At 34.5% G+C, this 19453-nt stretch overlaps 2 protein-coding genes across 7 annotated transcripts in view; one reads left to right on the forward strand and one right to left on the reverse strand.

The window, feature by feature from the left end:
- Positions 1-11006, forward strand: part of LOC110114130 (EVI5-like protein) — a 122457-nt gene extending 111451 nt beyond the window's left edge. For 3 of the 5 annotated variants that reach the window (XM_020846896.2, XM_020846897.2, XM_020846898.2), the window contains one exon: positions 10621-11006. In XM_020846896.2, the coding sequence (XP_020702555.1) occupies positions 10621-10749 (129 nt within the window). In that variant the 3' untranslated portion in view covers positions 10750-11006. Of the gene's footprint in view, positions 1-10601 lie in introns of all 5 variants that reach the window. The other 2 variants (XR_003702786.1, XM_020846899.2) reach the window with 2 other exon arrangements.
- Positions 6989-19453, reverse strand: part of LOC114580987 (zinc finger MYM-type protein 5-like) — a 49182-nt gene continuing 36717 nt past the window's right edge. The window contains exon 2 of one of the 2 annotated variants that reach the window (XR_003702787.1): positions 6989-7478. The gene's annotated coding sequence lies outside the window, so the exon portion shown is untranslated. Of the gene's footprint in view, positions 7479-14321; positions 15248-19453 lie in introns of those variants that run through there. The other variant, XR_003702788.1, reaches the window with a different exon arrangement.

Genomic DNA, 19453 nt, shown 5'->3' on the forward strand with positions numbered 1-19453 from the left:
GGATAACATGGAGTAATTATTACTAAATTGGTTTGGTTCTTCCAGGTAGTACAATCCAGCTTTCTCCTTAGCAAGTCCAATCTTCTTCCCCGATCTCTGGTCCTGAAATAAGCAATAAGTAGGGTTAAATAAGGCTTGACAATTATGATCATTGGTAAGTTTTTGTATTGATGTATATCTAGTGGATCAATACTTGGAGGAGAGGGATAAGGTGTTGGGAGAGTTGAGAGAACACCTATTGAGAGCCCAGCAGATCATGAAGACCAAGGCGGATGCTCACCGTAAGGATGTGACATTTGAGGTGGGAGAGATGGTATACCTGAAGCTACGGCCTTACCGACAGAAGACTTTAGCTAGCAGAAGGAGTGAGAAGCTCTCTCCACGATACTATGGGCCTTTCGAGATCGAAGGGAAGGTTGAGATGGTGGCCTACCGTCTCAAGTTGCCTCCTCATTCCTCCATCCACCCTGTATTTCATGCATCATTATTGAAGAAGAGCATAGAAGATCCTACTGTGGCCACTCCTACTATACCCCAGGGACTCACAGAAGATATGCAATTCTTACTAGAGCCACTACAAGTGAAGGAAGTGAGGAAGAATGATCAAGGCAAGAAGGAGGTGCTCATCGAGTGGAAGGACTTACCGACACATGAGGCTACTTGGGAGATATACAAAGTCATGCGGGAGCAATTCCCAGACTTCAACCTTGAGGACAAGGTTGATCTTATAGAGGGCGGTATTGATGGACCGGTTCACCCGGTCCATCCCCCTGAACCCGTGCGGGTCTACAGACGGAGAAGGGGAGACGGGCGAACCAGCTGGGAGCAAGGAGAAGCCACGGTGGGCAAAGGAGAAGCCACGGTGGGCCTGATCGTGGGCATCATGGGGGGAGGGCGAAATTCTGGAAGGAGATTACATGGATGTTTTGGAGGAAGTTACATGGTTGTTGAGGAGGTTACATGGTTGTTTTGGAGGGGTAATTTAGGGATGTGGGATGAATTTGGGATGGTATTAAGAGGGCAATTAGGGTCAGTTTTTCTTTATGCTGATTGAAACTTTTCTATTGTTTTCTTTTTGCTTTTTCTAGAGTTTGTATTGGGAGACCTTGTCCTTCTCGAATTGGACAAACTTATCTTATTTTCTCTTGAATTTTAATATAATTGTTTTTCTGTTCTTCATCACATTTCTCTTGTGATTGCTTTTCTTTGGATTTGGTGGAGAAATTCTCTTCAAGTGAGGGGAATTAGAGCAAAACTGAAATTGAGAAACCCTAGGGCATATCAGTGAGATAGCCATATTCATAAAATTTTATTTGAATAACCTTTAAACCATTTTAGTTAGTTAGGTGTCTTATTGTCTTTTTATTTTATCTTGTTTATAGCCTTATTTTCTTATTTTTGTTCATATAAGGGTGGTTTATAAATTTATTGCCTCTTTAGCCTTATGGTTGCTTATAAATAAATCTTTTTTTTTTCTTTTGAGAGGGGGTCTTTGGTTTGAGAATCATTTTCAGTTGAAACCAGAAAAAGGAGAGGGAATTCCTTTTTCCTTAGGATGGAGTTCTCCTAAATTACAAAAGGTGAAGAGAGGGTTTGTAGTAGAGTCCAAGACTCCGCCAACATCAATCATTACATCTGGGAAGCTTCTCCTACATTCTAGTAGAGTGGCTGGAAACGGCGTGTTCACCAATAGCCAGCCATCTGGTAGCCAGAAACCAAGCGCAGCCGGAAGAACAGCACAGATATCAGGCAGTGACAGTTTTGGGTAGACAAGATTCACAAAGAATTGTTCCTTACAGGTTCCTAACCTCATAACTTGAAGTAAGCAGCACAAGAACCTCTCTAAATTAGATTCCTGAAACAAGAACCTTTGCCATATCAGGTGTTGTGGTTTCCTATTACATCGTTACAATTTATAAGTGTGAAAACAGAGAATTTGAGAGGGAAAAGCTTGAATTTTATTAAGCAATCTACTCCTATTTATAGATCTATACAAGGTATATCAATAAGGAAACAAATAACTCTTATAATAATATGAATATAATTATTCCTAAATCAATGGGAGGAATTAATGCAATCCTTGTAGTCCTCCCACGGATTACTGTTCACAGCCGTGGATGTCTTCGGGATCGTAAGGTTGAGATTTAACAATATTAATTAAAATATTTAATATATTTTGATAAATAAAATTTACTGCGTAATGTGTGCGTGTATAATACGTACTATGTGCGTCTTTTGTACATACGATGAGCGTGCAAAATGCGTATTTTGTGCATGCGTTATGCGTATGATTTAAAAATATTTCAAACATCATATTATGGGTATTCTATGCCATTTATTTGCTTACGATATGCGTATTATATGCGTAGAATATGCCTACACAATACGTACGATATGCGTAATTTATGCGTATTATCATTTAATAAGTTATTTTTTAATCAAATCAATGTAAATAACATTTTTGGAACAACAAGCCTATGCTCTTTGACGCGGTGAGGCAACGAGTCATAAAATTTCCATTTTTGTTCTTTTAGCAAACCAACCAGCAAGGTAATGTGCGATGATTCAATGATTGGCTGTAATAAAATGTTGTTTGAAGAAACATAATGCTCGGTTATATGGTTGATTTGCAGTTTGGCCAATTTATCCCTTCATCTGTTATTCTGCAAGTGCAAGTAGTAAATGTAAGTATGTAACTATATAAGAACTAAGAAATAGATACTAAGTTATTAATCCAATAGTTAAACTGATTAATTGAATACTAAGTTATTAATCCAATAGAGTGGAGAGATGTATAGAAATTTATGGTACTTGTCAGACATAAGGTTACACTTCTCATCTAACAAAATGGCAAAAAGATCTACATGTTCATTGCCTAAATAATTGTCGCTTAATAACTCATCAATTTCAGCTCTGCAAATAAAAATGTTACTAACAAACAAGATATTATCGTCCCTGCAAAAAAAAAAAAAATACGCATTGCATAAGCATACCATACGCGTATCATAAGCATAAAATACACAGATCATACGCATAACATAAGCATACCATATGCATACAATATGCATATCATAACATACACGTATAATAAGCATACAATAAGCATAAGTAATGCATATTATACGCATAACTCACGCATACCATACGCATAAAAATATTCAAACATAAAATAAGTTGCAATTTTTTTATCTTCGATTGTACTTCTTCAAACATTCATAAATAAAATTTTTTTTCTCAGAACTCAAACTCAGCAGACTTTTGTAATTTCCTATTTTTGTTGCATAAATAGGAATTACATGATTTATCTGAATGTCATCTACTGGGATTGATTCTTTTGGATTTGTATATGGAATAAGCTGCATTTTTGCTGGGATTGGCTCCTTTCTGGATGGGATTGGCTCATTTTGGGGGATTGGTTCATTGGGGTTGTGGGGAGGGATATCTAATTTATGTTTCTTATTGTAAGATGAAGAGTAGCTAACAGATCTTTTCTGAGTGGGTATTATGCTCTGATCAATGTAATTATTAAGCTCGACCTCCATAACTTCAACTCTTTTAGTTAGGTTTTCAAACTTTCTGCTCAGCCTATCTTCAAATTTAAGAAAAAGTTTTGTGCATGTTTCTTGGCAGGATTTAATTATTCTTTCTTGTAGGGATTCTAGTGCTTCAGCAGAAAAATTTAAGTGTGGTTGCTGAGGAAATTGGTGGAGGTCTTGCTGAGGAGGTGGGGTATGATGGGGAGATTGGGGGGATGTTTTGATGGGTGGATATTTCATGAGGGGAATCAGGGAATGGAGGGCTGTTTGATGGATATTTATCGACATTAACCATATCCATTTCAGCCTGGAAAATTGTTTGGAGGACATTACAAATTTGACTTTTTCTTATATTACTAAATAAGTTAGTGATCATCTCTATAGCATATACAATATCATCGGCCCATCGTAGAAAACGGGGCCTTTTGTTAGGATACATAGGAGAATGAAAAGAAGTATGCTCCAGGAATCAAATTTGCATAAGATGAAAGAAAATTTTAGCACTCACATTGAGCCAATAAAATTTTGAATGAGTTTAGCAGTTAGCACTTAGCACTCACAATTAGTAGAGGTACAAAATCGTTGATGTAACCTGCTGGCTTCTTATTTGAAATCTTGGAGGAGGCCTTATTAAACTCTCCAACTAAAAATTCCCTAATTGAACTAGCCAAGTTTATTGGCAAAAAATCATCTGGATTATTTGTTATTCTTTGAAGCAATCGAGAGGTTTTGAAGTTGTTAAGTTAAAAAAGTAAATTTGAACATAAATACATGATAAACGTTCTTAACATAGTCTGGGGTGGTTTGCTTGTTCAACTCCATCATGTCTGCCCTAATTTATGATGATGTAACTGAAGTATGTGCTAAAGAAAGCCAGGATATTTCTTCTCCTTTATTTGACAGACCAGTGAGAAAGGCAACTTCATCAGCAGTGAAAGGAATGACAACACCTTTTAGAACAAAGCATTGTTTTAAAATGTTCCACCTTGAGATCAGCTCATAAATAAGAGTGACATTTTGCTCAAACCCACGAAATTCCAAAAACTATATAATCTTTAAACGTTTCAATGTGTCCACGACTTCAGGAGTAATTTGCTGAGTAAAGTTATCACAGACTGATCGAAACGAAGAAACATAGCATCAATAGGTAATTGGACGAACATATATCTGAAAATTTTAAAAAATAAATAAAAAAAAAGTAAATGAGATACGCAAAGAAAACGCACAACATATGCATAATGTAAGCAACGGTCACACAGTGTACGCATAACATACGCTATATTACGCACACCATACTCATAATAACGCACATTGCATAGAAGCAAATTATACAAACACATACAGTACGCACATTGTAAGCACTGGTCACTCATTATGTAAGCATAACATACGCACAAGAACGTATATTGAATAAAACATGACAGCAAATTATACGCATGCAGAAGGTACGCACAACATAAGCAAGGGTCACGCAGATTACACGCATATCATACGCACAACATACGCAGTGAGTACGCACAACATATGCATAGATTACTCGGTACTTTAAATTTTGTTAGGGTTTAGGTTTCAAATTTGAACATAATTTCGGGAATCAATGCATACGCATAGAATAAGCATAAAATACGAAGATCTTCAGAACCTTGAACACCAACGCATAGCATAACCATAAAATACGGAGTACGGAACATAAAACATTGCATTAAGTTACCTTTCTCTTTAGGGGTGACGACATCTTAGAAGAAACTGAGTAAAGAATGCTTGAAATTGCTCCGGAGTGAATGCTTGAAAGTTCGAATGTTTGCTGGTAGCTTGGAACTTCAAAATCGATACGTCTCCTGTCATTCGACCTTTACCAGGGTTTAAATGTTGATGCCTCGTCGACATCTCACTAGGCGCGCCACGTCGGCAACTGGGGGTCTGAACTGAAAAAAAAAACTTTAGGTTAATTTTTTAGAGGCGGCGCCTTAAATATATGAGGCGAGGCGCGCCTCAGTAAACTTGAGGCGTAAGCCTCATAAACTGAACTTATTGCGTGGGCTTTAAGGCTTAAATGGACCAAATAGCGCTGAGGTGTGTCTTTTATTGCGCAATTTTAAACGTTGGTTATAACTAGAGAAATTCGGTGATTATCGCTTTGTTTCGTAAATCAAAATATCATTGTAGAAAAATTAATATTTTTTATAAACTCATTTGCTTCCGCATCAATTAGAATTTGGTATTTTTAATTTCTAAAATTTGTTTCAAAAATATTGATATTGTTGTTTTGGAGTTAAGAATAGTTTTTTTAATTACTAATTCCCCCCCCCCCTCTTTTCAAATCCCCCCCCCCCCCCCCAATTCTTGGTGATTCTCGCGCTAGTTCCTTAAGGTTTAACAACATTCTTGAACTTCCAATCTAGTATTTGCATGTGCATGACCATGTGATTTTTTGACATGTTCTAGTTTTGTTGTCAAAATGGCCACCTATTGGCTCTATAAACTCTTCTGGCTATTTGCAGAGTAGCTGGAGACACAAGAGTATTGTCCCTCATATGGGTAGGCCTGCGACCCTAATCCATAAATTCATCCCTTCTGCAATCCGCCTACCACCTACACTCAAGTGCAGTAGTCAAAAATATCTGTGGAATCTCAAAGGATACCGCACCACATGCAGTCTGGCTCTCTTCAAGCTGTATATACTCATCCTACAAAATATTACATACGATTAATCATCGTATAATCATCACTCATAATATTTTTCTAAGTATTATAACCTTATATACCTATATAGGCTCTCCTCACTCGTCTACCTATTATTGATCCTCTTGGCGCTTGCGGGTGTTACTATTTAACTCAATTGTACTCGATTCTCTACCTAGCATCTCCTTTTGCAATATACTTAGATTAATATGCATAACCAAATAAATTATTTAAATTTGTTAAAATTCTTATCAATCGTCGCTTGTGCTTAGCATGTGGAATTGAGCCCCTAGTATGGAGGGAGCTACCCAGGCCCCTAATATTAGAAGCTCGATTCTGTTTATTCTGCTCCGCTCCCTCCCCTTTGTATAATCTGGGTTGCTCCAAGCACTATTGAGGTCGGCCCATATATTCTCTCCAAATCATAGCATTTGCTTCCCTATCTTCCTAATGTGTGTGAACATTTCTCGCAGGCGAGTTGCTTTGCATTTATCAAAATTCGTTCTGATATATGTACCATGCCCTGACAACCAGTAGAAATCTTGTTGTGTATAACAAATTAGAATGAAGATTATTCTTTATTAGCTTAATAAAAGATGGACATATGTTATCAATACTGTAGCTTACTAATCTCGATCTCTCTAAAACATATGTCACACACTTCCTTTAGAATTTTCTTCTAAGAAATATATGGAGTATCAAACCTGTTCAGTTGGATGTCTCGTGTCTTGTGCGTGAGCTGCTTTGACAGATAAAACCTTCACAAAATATTTAGCTAAAAATATTACTTTTCAAATATCTGAGTAATATAAAACATGCATTTGCATTGCATAAGTGTCACTCTAAGGATGAATCAACATGTGCCCATCTATGGTCAAAGTTGCTGCAGTTTGGGTGGAAGGTCTAGCTGCAGCCTAAGTGGAAGGTCCAACTACAGAGGGATGAGGGGGGTGGTGGGTAGTAGAATGCCGGAATGTGTGATGGATAGTGATAAGTAGAATGGACTCCCTGAGAAGATGGTGAGGCATAGTACGAGTAGAAGGGAGTCATCTGCGTAGGGTCTGGTGACTGAAAGCGGGGGTCTAGGGAGTAAAATTGAGGACTCCCTATGGGATATGTAGGCAAAGATGGGTTCGACTGGGTATGAGTGGCTGGTTGTGAAGAAGAGGCCCCCTGAGCACCTGCACCCCTATTAGATCGTCCACAAGTATTCTTCTTGCTCCTAAATATTTTTTTGGCCTCATTACCACCAAAAGCTATCTGGAAAAAATAAAATAAAAAGTTGTTTAGTTCTGAAAATGCAAAAAATAAGTAGTAACTGTGCTATAAGGAAAAAAATGTAACTACTGCTATGCTGTTTGGAAAAAAAGTGTTTACCACTATTGTACTATAAGGAAAAAAAATATAACTGTTGGTATGCTGCAAGAAGACAACATGCATTTACTATTACTTTGGTATAAGAAAAAAATAACTATTGTGCTATAAGGAGAATAATATGTAAAAAATGCATACATAAAAGAAAGATTGTAAGCCAAAAATACACATTTACCTCCTAACTATTATTCACTAGGTGATTCACTTCCATCTGATGTGATGAGACCACATCCTCACTACGAACATCTTCAATATTTTCCTCAATGTCTAATTCTACTTCATCTAACTGCAAATCAGTCTCATTAGGTATAATTTGATCATATCCATAAGTAGCAGGCTTTTTAAAGTTTAACATATACTTTTCTTGATGTATTGTTGGTATTGATGTGATATTCTCAATGAATCCATTACTTTTAGTTTTGATAATTACAAGCCAATCTTGTTTATCCCCTAGGCTACTTGGATAGGTAACAAAGAAAATATGGCTAGCCTTGCTAGCAATAACAAATGGATCGTACTTTCCATATTATTTATCTTGTTTTACTTCTTTAATACCATAAAGTGGATACACTCTTGTTCCCCTATTTTGCACTAGATAAAACTAAGCACAATTAAAAAGATACAAGTTGTTTCCTTCATCAGGATATTCCAACTGCAGTACCTCCTGTAAGAGCCCATAATACTCATAGTCATTACTCATATGGTTGTTCCCTTTTACACACCATAATTTTTTATTTTTCGACCTTCACACCAAACTTTGGTTTGAAATCTGTAACTATCGACATTAAAAATTGGCTAACATTTTATTGCTTTCATAGGTCCCCAAGCTAGATTCATTAGTCCTTGATGTTGCACATCTCTAGCTTCATTATGGATCTGATTGGTGCATGAAATGTATCTATGTTATTATCATTTTCACTAAGTTAATTGATTATGACATATAAGGTAGAAGTGACTTGTTAAAATACATACCGTACTTTTGAACGATTTTGGAAATTCAGATGTGACTCTCTTCCTTCTCTATTGGTGATGATGTCGTAAGGCTATTAACGAAATTACCACAAAAGTTTTGAATTTAGGGCCTCTGTTTGAGTCTAAAAAATATACGGAATGTTAACTTAAACATACTCGAGATGTGACTTAACGTCAGCAAAATTAAGTAGTGTGTACAACGTGATAACTCTCATCTGTTTTTCTATCAAATAGTAAACCGTGCAAGCACTTACTAGCTTGCCACATCCATTGAATACTAATATGTTACTAGTAGATTGACATATATCTGTATTGCCTAAATTTTGAGGTACAATATTCCTTGTTGATTGTAATTCAAGATCGAAGTAGTATAATCAAAATTAGGTAGCCTCATACATTAAGTATGCTTCACATATTAATTCTTAGAGATGTAATTTGTTCTTTACTGTCCTCTTAAGTTTATTTAAATACTTGAATGATGTATATGATTATGTCATAATAACTTGTTAATAATATTAGATGTGTTGTGTCTGTACGAAATTCTCTTTCGAAAGGGTACATCTACTTATATTGAATAGGTTCATCAACTCTAGCCCCATATGATAAATGCACAGGCAAATGCTCCATGATGTTAAAAAATCCTGAATGAAATATCTTCTCAAGCTTGTACAAAATGAAAGGAATATTATGCTCAGTATAGACCAAAACTTCTTCATTCAGTCTTGATTAGCATAAATCCTTAAAGAAGATACATAGTTCAGTCAGTGGATTTAATATTGAATCCAGAAGAGAACTGAAAGTAGTGGGCAGCAAACATTTCATGAAGATCTGACAGTCATGACTTTTCAACCCAAATAATCTCTCCGATTTCATATCAACATATCTATTGAGGTTGGAAGTATATTCTAGTAGACTTGGTTGTGAAAAATTATTTCCAACGCAAAAGCTTTGAAAAAGAAGTTATAGCCAAATAGAAGTTTGGTAATGATTTTTAAACTAAAGGTAGTAAAAAATTTATCCTTTGATGCTCGAGTGCATGTTTCTAAAAAGATTTGCAATTGGCCATATGGGCTATTTATTTGTTAATCTTAAGATCTATTATACAGTTTGGTCTATTTGTCAGTTAACTTGGTTTCTATAAAATTTGGAGGTTATTATTATTATTATTATTATTATTATTATTATTATTATTATTATTTTTAAATTTGAATGTGACGCAACTTTCTGATTTTCCCTTAAGCTTTTATGAAGCTATATAAATCAATTAGCTATATGACATTTCAATACTTGGGTGGGATCCGCCCTATAAAAGAAATAGCGATCTAGTCTATAAATATTGGAATAAAAACAAAGGCTATAGCTTGGTTATCCAATGTTATTTAAAAGATAATGCATTTTTTATTATCCTGATACAAGACCACAAACTTATTTTTTGACATCATCTCACAAGTAAATTTACTGCGCCTAGGTTGTATTATTGCTCATTATCTGAAAAGAAATTAAAAATAGCATAACTATAGAAAGGGGAGAGGAGGTTATTTTGAAATACCATAGAAGGATTTTATTGTTTATTAGTGAGGTAGTGAAAATTTTTTATTTATTTCCAAATGAAATAACAAAGTTAAGATACATTAATCAGATCTTTTGCTAGACTTTCCATATCAAGGAGCTCAACAATCTCTTTAAATTCCCATGCATCAATTTATACAAACTTTAGGCTACCAAAAATCCTGAGCAAAACTTGAGGGCAATGAGAAGGAAAATAAAAATTGAGAGCCGCCAAAGCTCCTAAGTGTTCTCAATGGAGAATAGTGTTCATTAATCATTCCCTATTCCAGCTGTGTCACTGTTATCTCCATTACCATATTTATGTAACTCTCAATATTATCTTCATGATCGTATTTATAGAACTCACAATATATCTCCATGTTCATATTTATGAAACTCTCAATATTATCTCTATAATCATATTTATGGAACTCTTTAGGTATTAAAATCAATGCCAATCATAATAAACATTTTGAATGTTCTTTCTAGCACTATTTTTTCCTTGCAGGTCACTAAAAGATTAGAAGAGCTCAAACAAGAGTATGAAAAGCAACATGGGATCTCTTTGCCACAACTCACTTCTTGTAGTAAGCCATTGAAGTCGCTGCAATCCCCAGCAAAACCATCAGATGATTGACTACATGAACTGAAAATGCTTGTATTTGTAAATTCTTATGGCTTAGATTAATGTGAAAATGAGGGAAAATATGTCAGAAGGGTGCTTATATGTATAGAATTAATGGTTGTAGATTCATAATGAAAGCCACAGCCTGTTTTATTTCTTTCGTTCCTTTCTTTTTGAAACATGCAAACCACAGAAAGTCATATTGTTTGGAACTTCTCATATATACTTGAATTCTTTGTTTGTTATATAAAGAAGGTAACATTGTTACATTTGACTTGTGCAACCATTTAATAGCCTTTTCCAAAAGATTTGAATAAGGTTAAAGATATAGTGCATGAAGTTGTTTCATTATCTTGATTTAGGCTTTGTTTGGAAAGATTTTTTTATTGCTTCTTACAAAAGATTGTTACATTTGACCTCACCTCTTTTTTTTTTTTTTTTCTTCTCATTTTGAATCCTAAAAATCGGCATGGCTGCTCATCGCTTGAGTGACCTTGGTTTATTGGTTGTAAAATACAAATCGTGGTCTTTTTGAGAGGTTTTGTCTGGTGAGTCAGCTTCTCCAATGTTTCCTTTGCTTAAACCTTCTTCTTGCCATGATTTGATAGCTTTGTTGATTTCAGAAGATGAAATGAGTTCTCTTGTTGCTCCATTTGAGTTTGTTTTAGTTGGGAAGTTCACTGCTCGTCGCCCTCCACTCGATATCATTTGTAATTTTTTTTTTATGAATCTGGAATTGATTGTTGAATTTTTTGTTACTTTGTTGAACCCTAAGAATATTTTAATTAAATTGAGAAATGATTTGGATTACTGTCAGATGTTCTCCCGCTGTTCCTATTTTGTCAACAACTATTATATGAAGCTTTTTAAGTGGTCTCCTTACTTTGTTGTGAATGTTGAATCTCATGTTATTCCCATTTGAGTGTCGTTTCCCTACCTTCACCTGCATCTCTTTTCTCCTCGCATTTTGCATGGGTTAGGGCCTTTGTTTGGTAGACCCTTACGTATTGATAATGCCACTAGACCTTTGGTAGCTCATATACTTATTGAGTTAGATATTATTAAACATTATCTTAATCAAGTGTGGCTTGGGTCTGATTCAGTGGGGTACATTCAATCCGTAGAGATGGAAGAATTTTTCCCGTATTGCTTTCATTGTAAATTTTGGGTCACATGAGAGATGTTTGATCTATTTTGTTTCCTAATTTGGGTCATGTGAGAGATGTTTCCCCTCATGTGGTGGAGGGACCTTTGGTAAGCGCTCATACTTTGCAAAATGCTGGTGATATTCCAGCTTTCGTTGGGGTGGGTCATTGTGTTGGTGATGTCCCTTTAGATAACAGTGGTGCTGATGGGGGTGATCCTTCTATAATTATTGTTGGGGAGCAAAAAAATATGGCTACATTGGTTGAGGGTGATGTTGATTTCCTTGATTCTGATAAATTGTTTCTTCTAATGTAGCTTTCTTGAGTCAGCGAATGTTAATTTGATTAAAGATAGTGTTGTTGAGTATTGTTGTGTTGCTTTTGCTCCTAGAGTGGAGGAGGTTGAAGTTGTTGGTCCTTTGGATCATTGTGCTTCGGTCAGACATTCCTTTGTTGTGGGGAGTGTTGTTTGTGATTCTTTGTTTGATGTTCCTGTCGAACAAATTTCACCTAATGTTCTTTAGTAACATATTTTGTTGAGGTCAGGGGAGTCCTGTTTGAGGCAAATTGATTGGTTGGATGATTTTTAGGACTCTTCGTGTGATCTGGAGGATGACTTGGGGGTGATGTTGGGGCCATATAGGATTTGTATGACTTGGAGGTTTCTCGTGCTTTGGAACCCCGTTTATGTCATGGTGGCAAACCACATCATTGCAAATCTAGGAGATAAGATTTTTCTTTCTCCTTTTGTTTTCGTTTGCAGGGCTAGTTATTTTTTGTTTCTCTTATGCTACTCTCAAATTTTTTTGGGTTATGATGTTCTAGTGCGGCTCATTTTGGCTTGGTTTTGATGAGCTATGGCTCAGTTGCTTGGGTTATTTACCTGCTATATTGTGGTTTTGGATTTGGCCTTGGACTATGATGAGGTAGTATCCCTACACGCCCTGCGAATAGCCATGGCTTTTTTTGTAACCTTGGTGGTCCTTTTCCATATCAGAATTTTTGGACTTTTACTTTGGTGAACTTGATGTGTTTGGAATCTATGTGATTGCATCCTTTTCCTACTTGGATGGCCCAAGCTTGGCAACCAGGTGGCGGTCTCAGTCCAATTGCTTTGGGATTTTTCCTTTTCATTGTCTTGTTCAGGTTGTTTGGTCGGACACTAACTGTTATGTCCTCTCACTGTATTTGTCTTATCTGTGGCCTCTTTTTTGGATTTATGTGCCTCCTTTATCTAATGAAATTTTCTTAAAAAAAAAAAAGATTTACAAATTTATGTTTATTAATCTATTAGCCCGAGCCCATAATTGGAGCTTGTTTTTATTTGAGTGTGACGTTGTAGATAAATCAATTTTTTTCTTAAGCTTTTACAAGATATATGAATCGATTAACTCTTATGATAAAATATTGCAACATAATAAGATACTTGGGTGGAATCCCCTATAGAAGAAATAGCCATCTGATATATAATTAAAAAAAAAAAAAAAAAAGACACAAAGGCTACAACTTGATATTGAATAGTATTTGAAAAATAATGCAATTTTTATTATATTTATGTTAAGACCACAAATGTAATCTTTCTGTCACAAGTAAATTTACTCCATCTCAAACTATATTATAGAACATGTTGTAAAAGAAATAAAAAATAACATAAATTAGATGGGGCTGGTAGTTATTTAGAAATATCATATAAGGATTTCATTGCTTGTTATTGTTGGAGAAATTTTGTCATCCTCAATGGATTGAGATATTTTATGATCGAGCACGACATAGAAAATAACATATTATCAATGATGAGAAAATTATTATTTTGCTATGGACACAATACCAAAAATTATAATGTATTTTATCATAGATTTTTTTCTATTCAATATTTAATTGAATATATATTGAATATGGTTTATTTTATTCTAGGGTACGAATGTCTCATAGGGGCAAGTCTTTATGGTTAATTACATCTTAAACATTTATTACTTAAAATACTTTTTGATTAAACTAGTGATTTTCTTAGGCTTCGTTTGGGACGGCTTTTTTATTGATTTCTAAAACAGAGTTTTAGTACAAATTTTTTTAATTTTGTACTAAAACTCCGTTTTAGAAAGCAATAAAAAAGCCGTCCGAAACGAAGCCTTAGTGTCATTAAAACATTGGCTAGTTCATTTTTAAATTTGAGATATTCTTGTTCAAAGATTTGGTTTTTGAAAATTTCAAAGATGAAGTGATTAATTTTAAATCAGATTTTAAGAATGAGAGCCAAAGACATGAAATATAAGAGCACTTGATTCTGATAAATTCAAAGTGCTCAAACTATTCTATGTTGAACATTATATTTTAAAATTAGATAGTTATTTAAGTTAATCAATTTAATTTAAAATATTGGATCTTATATTCTAGCAACACATTAAAAAACAAGTGCATGAAATGTGAGGCGAAATCCAAGAGCTAAGGTGAAGATTACTTAGGGATAGTATCTCAAATCTAAGTCTAATGGTGTACAATGGACTTACAAACCCACACCTCACATGAGACACAAGTAATCCTGATCTCTGGATTTATAACCCTACTCGGAAAGGACTACCAGCTAAACACACCTAAGCGCTTTTAAAACCATATAGTTCAGTCTTAATGCATATGAAGAGACCGATTGACTTCCCATCATTTGGAAGTTGCCGCCGACAAGAGGAGGAGGTGATCGAAAGATCGTCTGTACCAACGATTTGAACTTCTCATCTTTTTGTTTTTAGAGCTCAAGATCTTCTATAAAGTGGCGGAGGAGTTCTAGGCGAAGCAAAGGAACTAATAAACTCTTTGTGAGATCGACTGTGTGAAGGTATCTCTCTCACTTTAGGCTTTACTTTGGTTCTTAAATAGATCATTTGGGAAACCATATGGAGATTCATGAATTATTCCCCATCCTTATGCGAACATTCTCTACTCTAATCTCATATTTCATGCCATTTAATCTACTATCAATAAAGTTTGAAATGAGTTTCGAAACTAAGGTTTTTAGCAACCTCACAGTAAAAGACGAGTACATAACCGTCCGATCCACTCTATTTTGATTGAATGATTGTAATTTTGTCGAATCTGCGGCTTGATCTGAGCGGCCAAAATCATAGGATGGATGGGTCTCCTTTCGGTTGAATCAGAGTTGTCCGAGCATTCTGAATCCAGTGTAACTGTGAGATAAGATCCCTACCTTTGGATGGAGACTATGGGATCGAGCAGCTCTGCTCTGTTATTGACTCACTTAAGTGAGCTGACGTGGCACTTAAGTGAGCTAACATTGTAGGCGCGTCATTGTTCCAGTAGTCAACCAGGAGGCCGTCACGCGAAAAGCTATACCCAATATTGTTCATTAATTTCTAATGATTGTCATTGGCGCAATCATCAGTAATTAATGTGTCAATGGTTTATCATTAATTATAAATTACAAAATTTGTTTTAAACTTCAAATAATCCTACAAAATTTCATTCTTAACCAATTTTGACAAACAACCCCCCTTCAATCTCTCCGGAATAAAATTCCCTATCTTTTAAAAATAAAATTAGTGTTTGATAATTAGTTCATAGGAAATAATTTCAGTTATATCTATTCTCAAATTTCCTTATGCATTAAATAAATATCTAATTAAGTTCAAATTTAAATGATATGAATTTGATTATGTTATGCATATTCTTTGATTTTTCCATGATTATTTGAAATCAAATTCTTTCATAGATGAATTTCCAAATATATGATTCATTATTTGAGTTGCATCTTTGGAAATTAATCATTAATTTTACAATGATTCAATAATTGCATCTAGATATTTCATGTAATCAGTGAATAACCCTTTTCAAAGAAAAATAGATTTAATCAAATCTATTGATTATATTGATTTGGTTGCCAAAGGTTCTCTAATTGTTCTTTATACACTTAATAGATTCATTTCAAATTTTGCTTCATAATTCTATGTTGCATCTTTTATTCATCATATTGTTATCAAGCCTATTTAATCTATGATTGTTCAACTATTCAATCTCCAAATATTTAAGACATTGTTTGACTTAAATATTTAGAAATTCATGGCTATCAAATCTCTTAGATTTAGGTCACAATGTTTGGTGTTGTATGCTTATATTTATGTGTATAAAGGTTAGAGATATTGATTGCAATCTTATACAACACTAGTGATATTTAAGGATAACAATTAAAGAAATGTCTAGTAAACTTAGGCAATTCATGGGAATTTATACAAACTTCCATTAAGGATGAAAACTTTAAATCTAGCAAACTTATTGACATCATACCATTTAGCATAAATACACCTCATTTTCACATTAATTGATCTCATAACAATATTAATCAATTAACCCTTCATTGAGGGTTAATCCTTCAATAATTCACAATAAATCAAATAAAATTCATAAAAATATAAAATAAATTTGAATCAAATCCAAATTACATCTATAATAAAAAATCCAAATATCAATTTCATAATAATTTAATTAATAATTAATCAACCTTCAATTAAATATTAATAAAATAAATTCATTAAAAATAAAAAAAAATAAATTAAAAAATATAAATTTTTGTTTAATTCCTTTTGGAGAGCATTTTAGCATTAAATTTAGAAGCCTTTGATACACCTAAACTATCCAATGGTCTCTTTATGTGGAGTTTGATTTCATTTGGAGAGCACACACATAATTTGATTAAGGGATTTTAGTATAATTTAATAATCAATCTAGGGTTTCATGTACCATGCTAGCCTCCATTAGTGGAAGGCCTATATGTATACATTTTTATAACCCTTAATTAAACAAAAATAGCACATTAACCCTATACATCATGCTTACTTCTACTTGGAGGGCATGTGTATGGGATTGAAGGGTCCCTCTTTCTACTCCTAATAAACTGTAAATAAGTTTCTTCTAAGGCTTTATGTGATCATCTATCCTATATGGGGATGAATGCATTTCATTTGCAAGCCTTCTAGAATTTATAAATTAGTATCCCATGCACTTTGGGGTTAGTAATATATAAATTTTTTATAATTAAATAATCAATTACAACCATTAAAAATCTAAATAATAAAATCCAAACATATATAATGTTGTTGGCTCAAGAAAAATGACACGAATGCATGAATCCTGTTTTGCAGTCGTAGGATTTCACTTCCCTTAAGTCAGATTGAAATTAACCATATTTACTCTGAGGGTAGTGTCAGGGTTTATAAATCTGGGGTCCTTACTTCCTATGAGTGCAAGCACTCATATTTAATTACCTCTCTTACTATGTAAGAGAGAACTCTCGATTAAGGATGAATAAGCTTTAGTTAATTTTAGTCTCAAAAGTGGGAAGATGGAGGTAAACCCGATCAAGATCCCATGGTTTCGTCATCTCGGGTATACCATAGATTTCATTCTACCAACACTAACAATCATTGACCATAGTGTCCAAGGAATCTGATTAGCAGCCATGGGTTGCCTCCTCTCAGGGATCCCGAGTAGACTGAAAAGGTTAGATTTGGGTTCTAATTTAATTAGGTATTTTGGGATTTACATCTATTAGAATACCCAGAGATTGATTTAGTTTGGGATTTATAACTTTGTTTAGAAGTAACCGAGGAGTTTGGATTGGAGCGAGACTTATGGCTTCCTTTGGAAGTAGCCAAGAAGTTTGAATTTAGATTAGGATTTACGGCTTTCGTAGAAAGTAACCCAAGGATTTAGATTTAGTTTGGGACTTACAACTTTCATAGAAAGTAGCATGTAGATTTGAATTTGGAATTGGGGCTTATTACTCTATCTATGAGTGGCCCAAGGATGGGTCTTACAACCTAACTCTATAGTGAGGCTGCCCGAAGGTTTTAATTATTTGGGTAGGACTTATGACTTTCCTTAGGAAGTAGCCTGAAAAGCGGGTCTTACAACTTAATCCTTTAGATTAAGATGCCCAAAGGTTTGAATTTTATTATTTGGGTTTTATGTTCATTACAATTTATTTAGTAATTTTTCTAAAATGTTGGGGCTTGCGACTTCAATTAGAATTTGCCCAATAACGGGTCTTACAACCTAATCCTATAGACTAGGATGCCCAATAATTTAAATTTAGATTGGGACTTATAACTTTCATAGAAAGTAGTACAAATTAGTGGGACTTATGGCCTCAATTGAAAGTAGCCCAAATATTTTAGTTAGTTAGATCTTATTGCTTCCTTAGAAGTTGCCTAATGATGGGTCTTACGACCTAGCACTTTATGCTAAGCGGTCCGAGTTGTAGGTCTTACAACCAAGCCCTATAGACAAGGCTGCCCAAATGAGGGGTCTAGGGCTGTATCATCACCTAAACATTTCCCTTAGAGGTCAAACTTATGACTTCTATTAGAAGTGGGCGGGGGTTTTAATTAAGGTTTAGGAGTTAGGTATATTTTACCTAAAACTTTTTTCTAAGATCGGGCTTACTGATTTCCTACGAAAGTTGCCAGGTAGTTGATCTTACAACCAAGTTCTTATAAACAAGGCTGCCCAAATATTTTGTTTGGATTTGAATGTGTGTTTGTTAATTTGACATCAGTATTTTGTTTGGAGGGGTTTGACACTTGTGTTAGTTTTTTGGTTGTTCTATGCTCGTAGTTTCTTTTTCCTACTACAGTGGTTCACTGCTATACCAATTTTCTAGCACTTTCCAGCACTGTTACACTACTAGCTTTTTTGTACTCTTGTGTTCTAGTACTTTATTCTACCCGTTGTAGCTTAGATTTATCAGCATTCATTCAATTTATTTATGATGTACTGACTCTTGTTTTATTTATTTGCAGGCAAGTGGTGCTTGCAGCATTTCAGGGGATAGAATCCCCAAGTAGTAGTAGAAGCTCGTACAGGAGAACTTGTAGAGAAGTTCAATTTGAGAGTTTTGGAGAGTTTGAGAGTTTTGGCGATTTTGAGGGTCAATGTTGTACATATCATTTAGTAGAAACTTCCCTTCTCCCTTTCCTTTTATTTATTGTATTTTTATTTTAAAATTGCTTCAATTGATTTAGTTAAGAATGCTTTCAAAAATTTTAAATTGCTTTTATATTTAAATTGCTTTAGATTTTAAAACATTCGGAATTACAAAAGCCCTCCTATTTTAAAACTCTCAAATTTTCTTTTTAATGCTCTTGAATAACCAATTTAATTTAATTTGTCAATCAATTGATTTAAATAAACAACTTTTAATTAGTTTTAATTTAATTAGTTTCAACTAAATAATAATTTTTTTAATTAAATAATTCTCATTAATTGAAAAATAACTAATTAAAATTTGTTCCTTTCTCCAATTATTTCAAAGTAGATTTTCAAGAAATTTCGGCAGCCTCCCGACGTCTCGTCCCCACCGAGGGAGAAATCGGGACGGCACTGCCATAATTTCTTCCCACCCGGACCTAATGTTGACGGCGTAGGGCCTTCGATTTTGAACCATCTCACCAGGATCTAAGATCGATTGCGTGAGATCTTCAATTTGGAACCATCCTGACCTGATCTAAGATACGACGGCCTGGAGTCTTCAAATTTAAAACCATCCGCCCGGATTAAAAATCAAC

This window comes from Dendrobium catenatum, unplaced genomic scaffold, assembly GCF_001605985.2.
Source record: "Dendrobium catenatum unplaced genomic scaffold, ASM160598v2 fragScaff_scaffold_133, whole genome shotgun sequence".
Lineage (NCBI taxonomy): Eukaryota > Viridiplantae > Streptophyta > Magnoliopsida > Asparagales > Orchidaceae > Dendrobium > Dendrobium catenatum.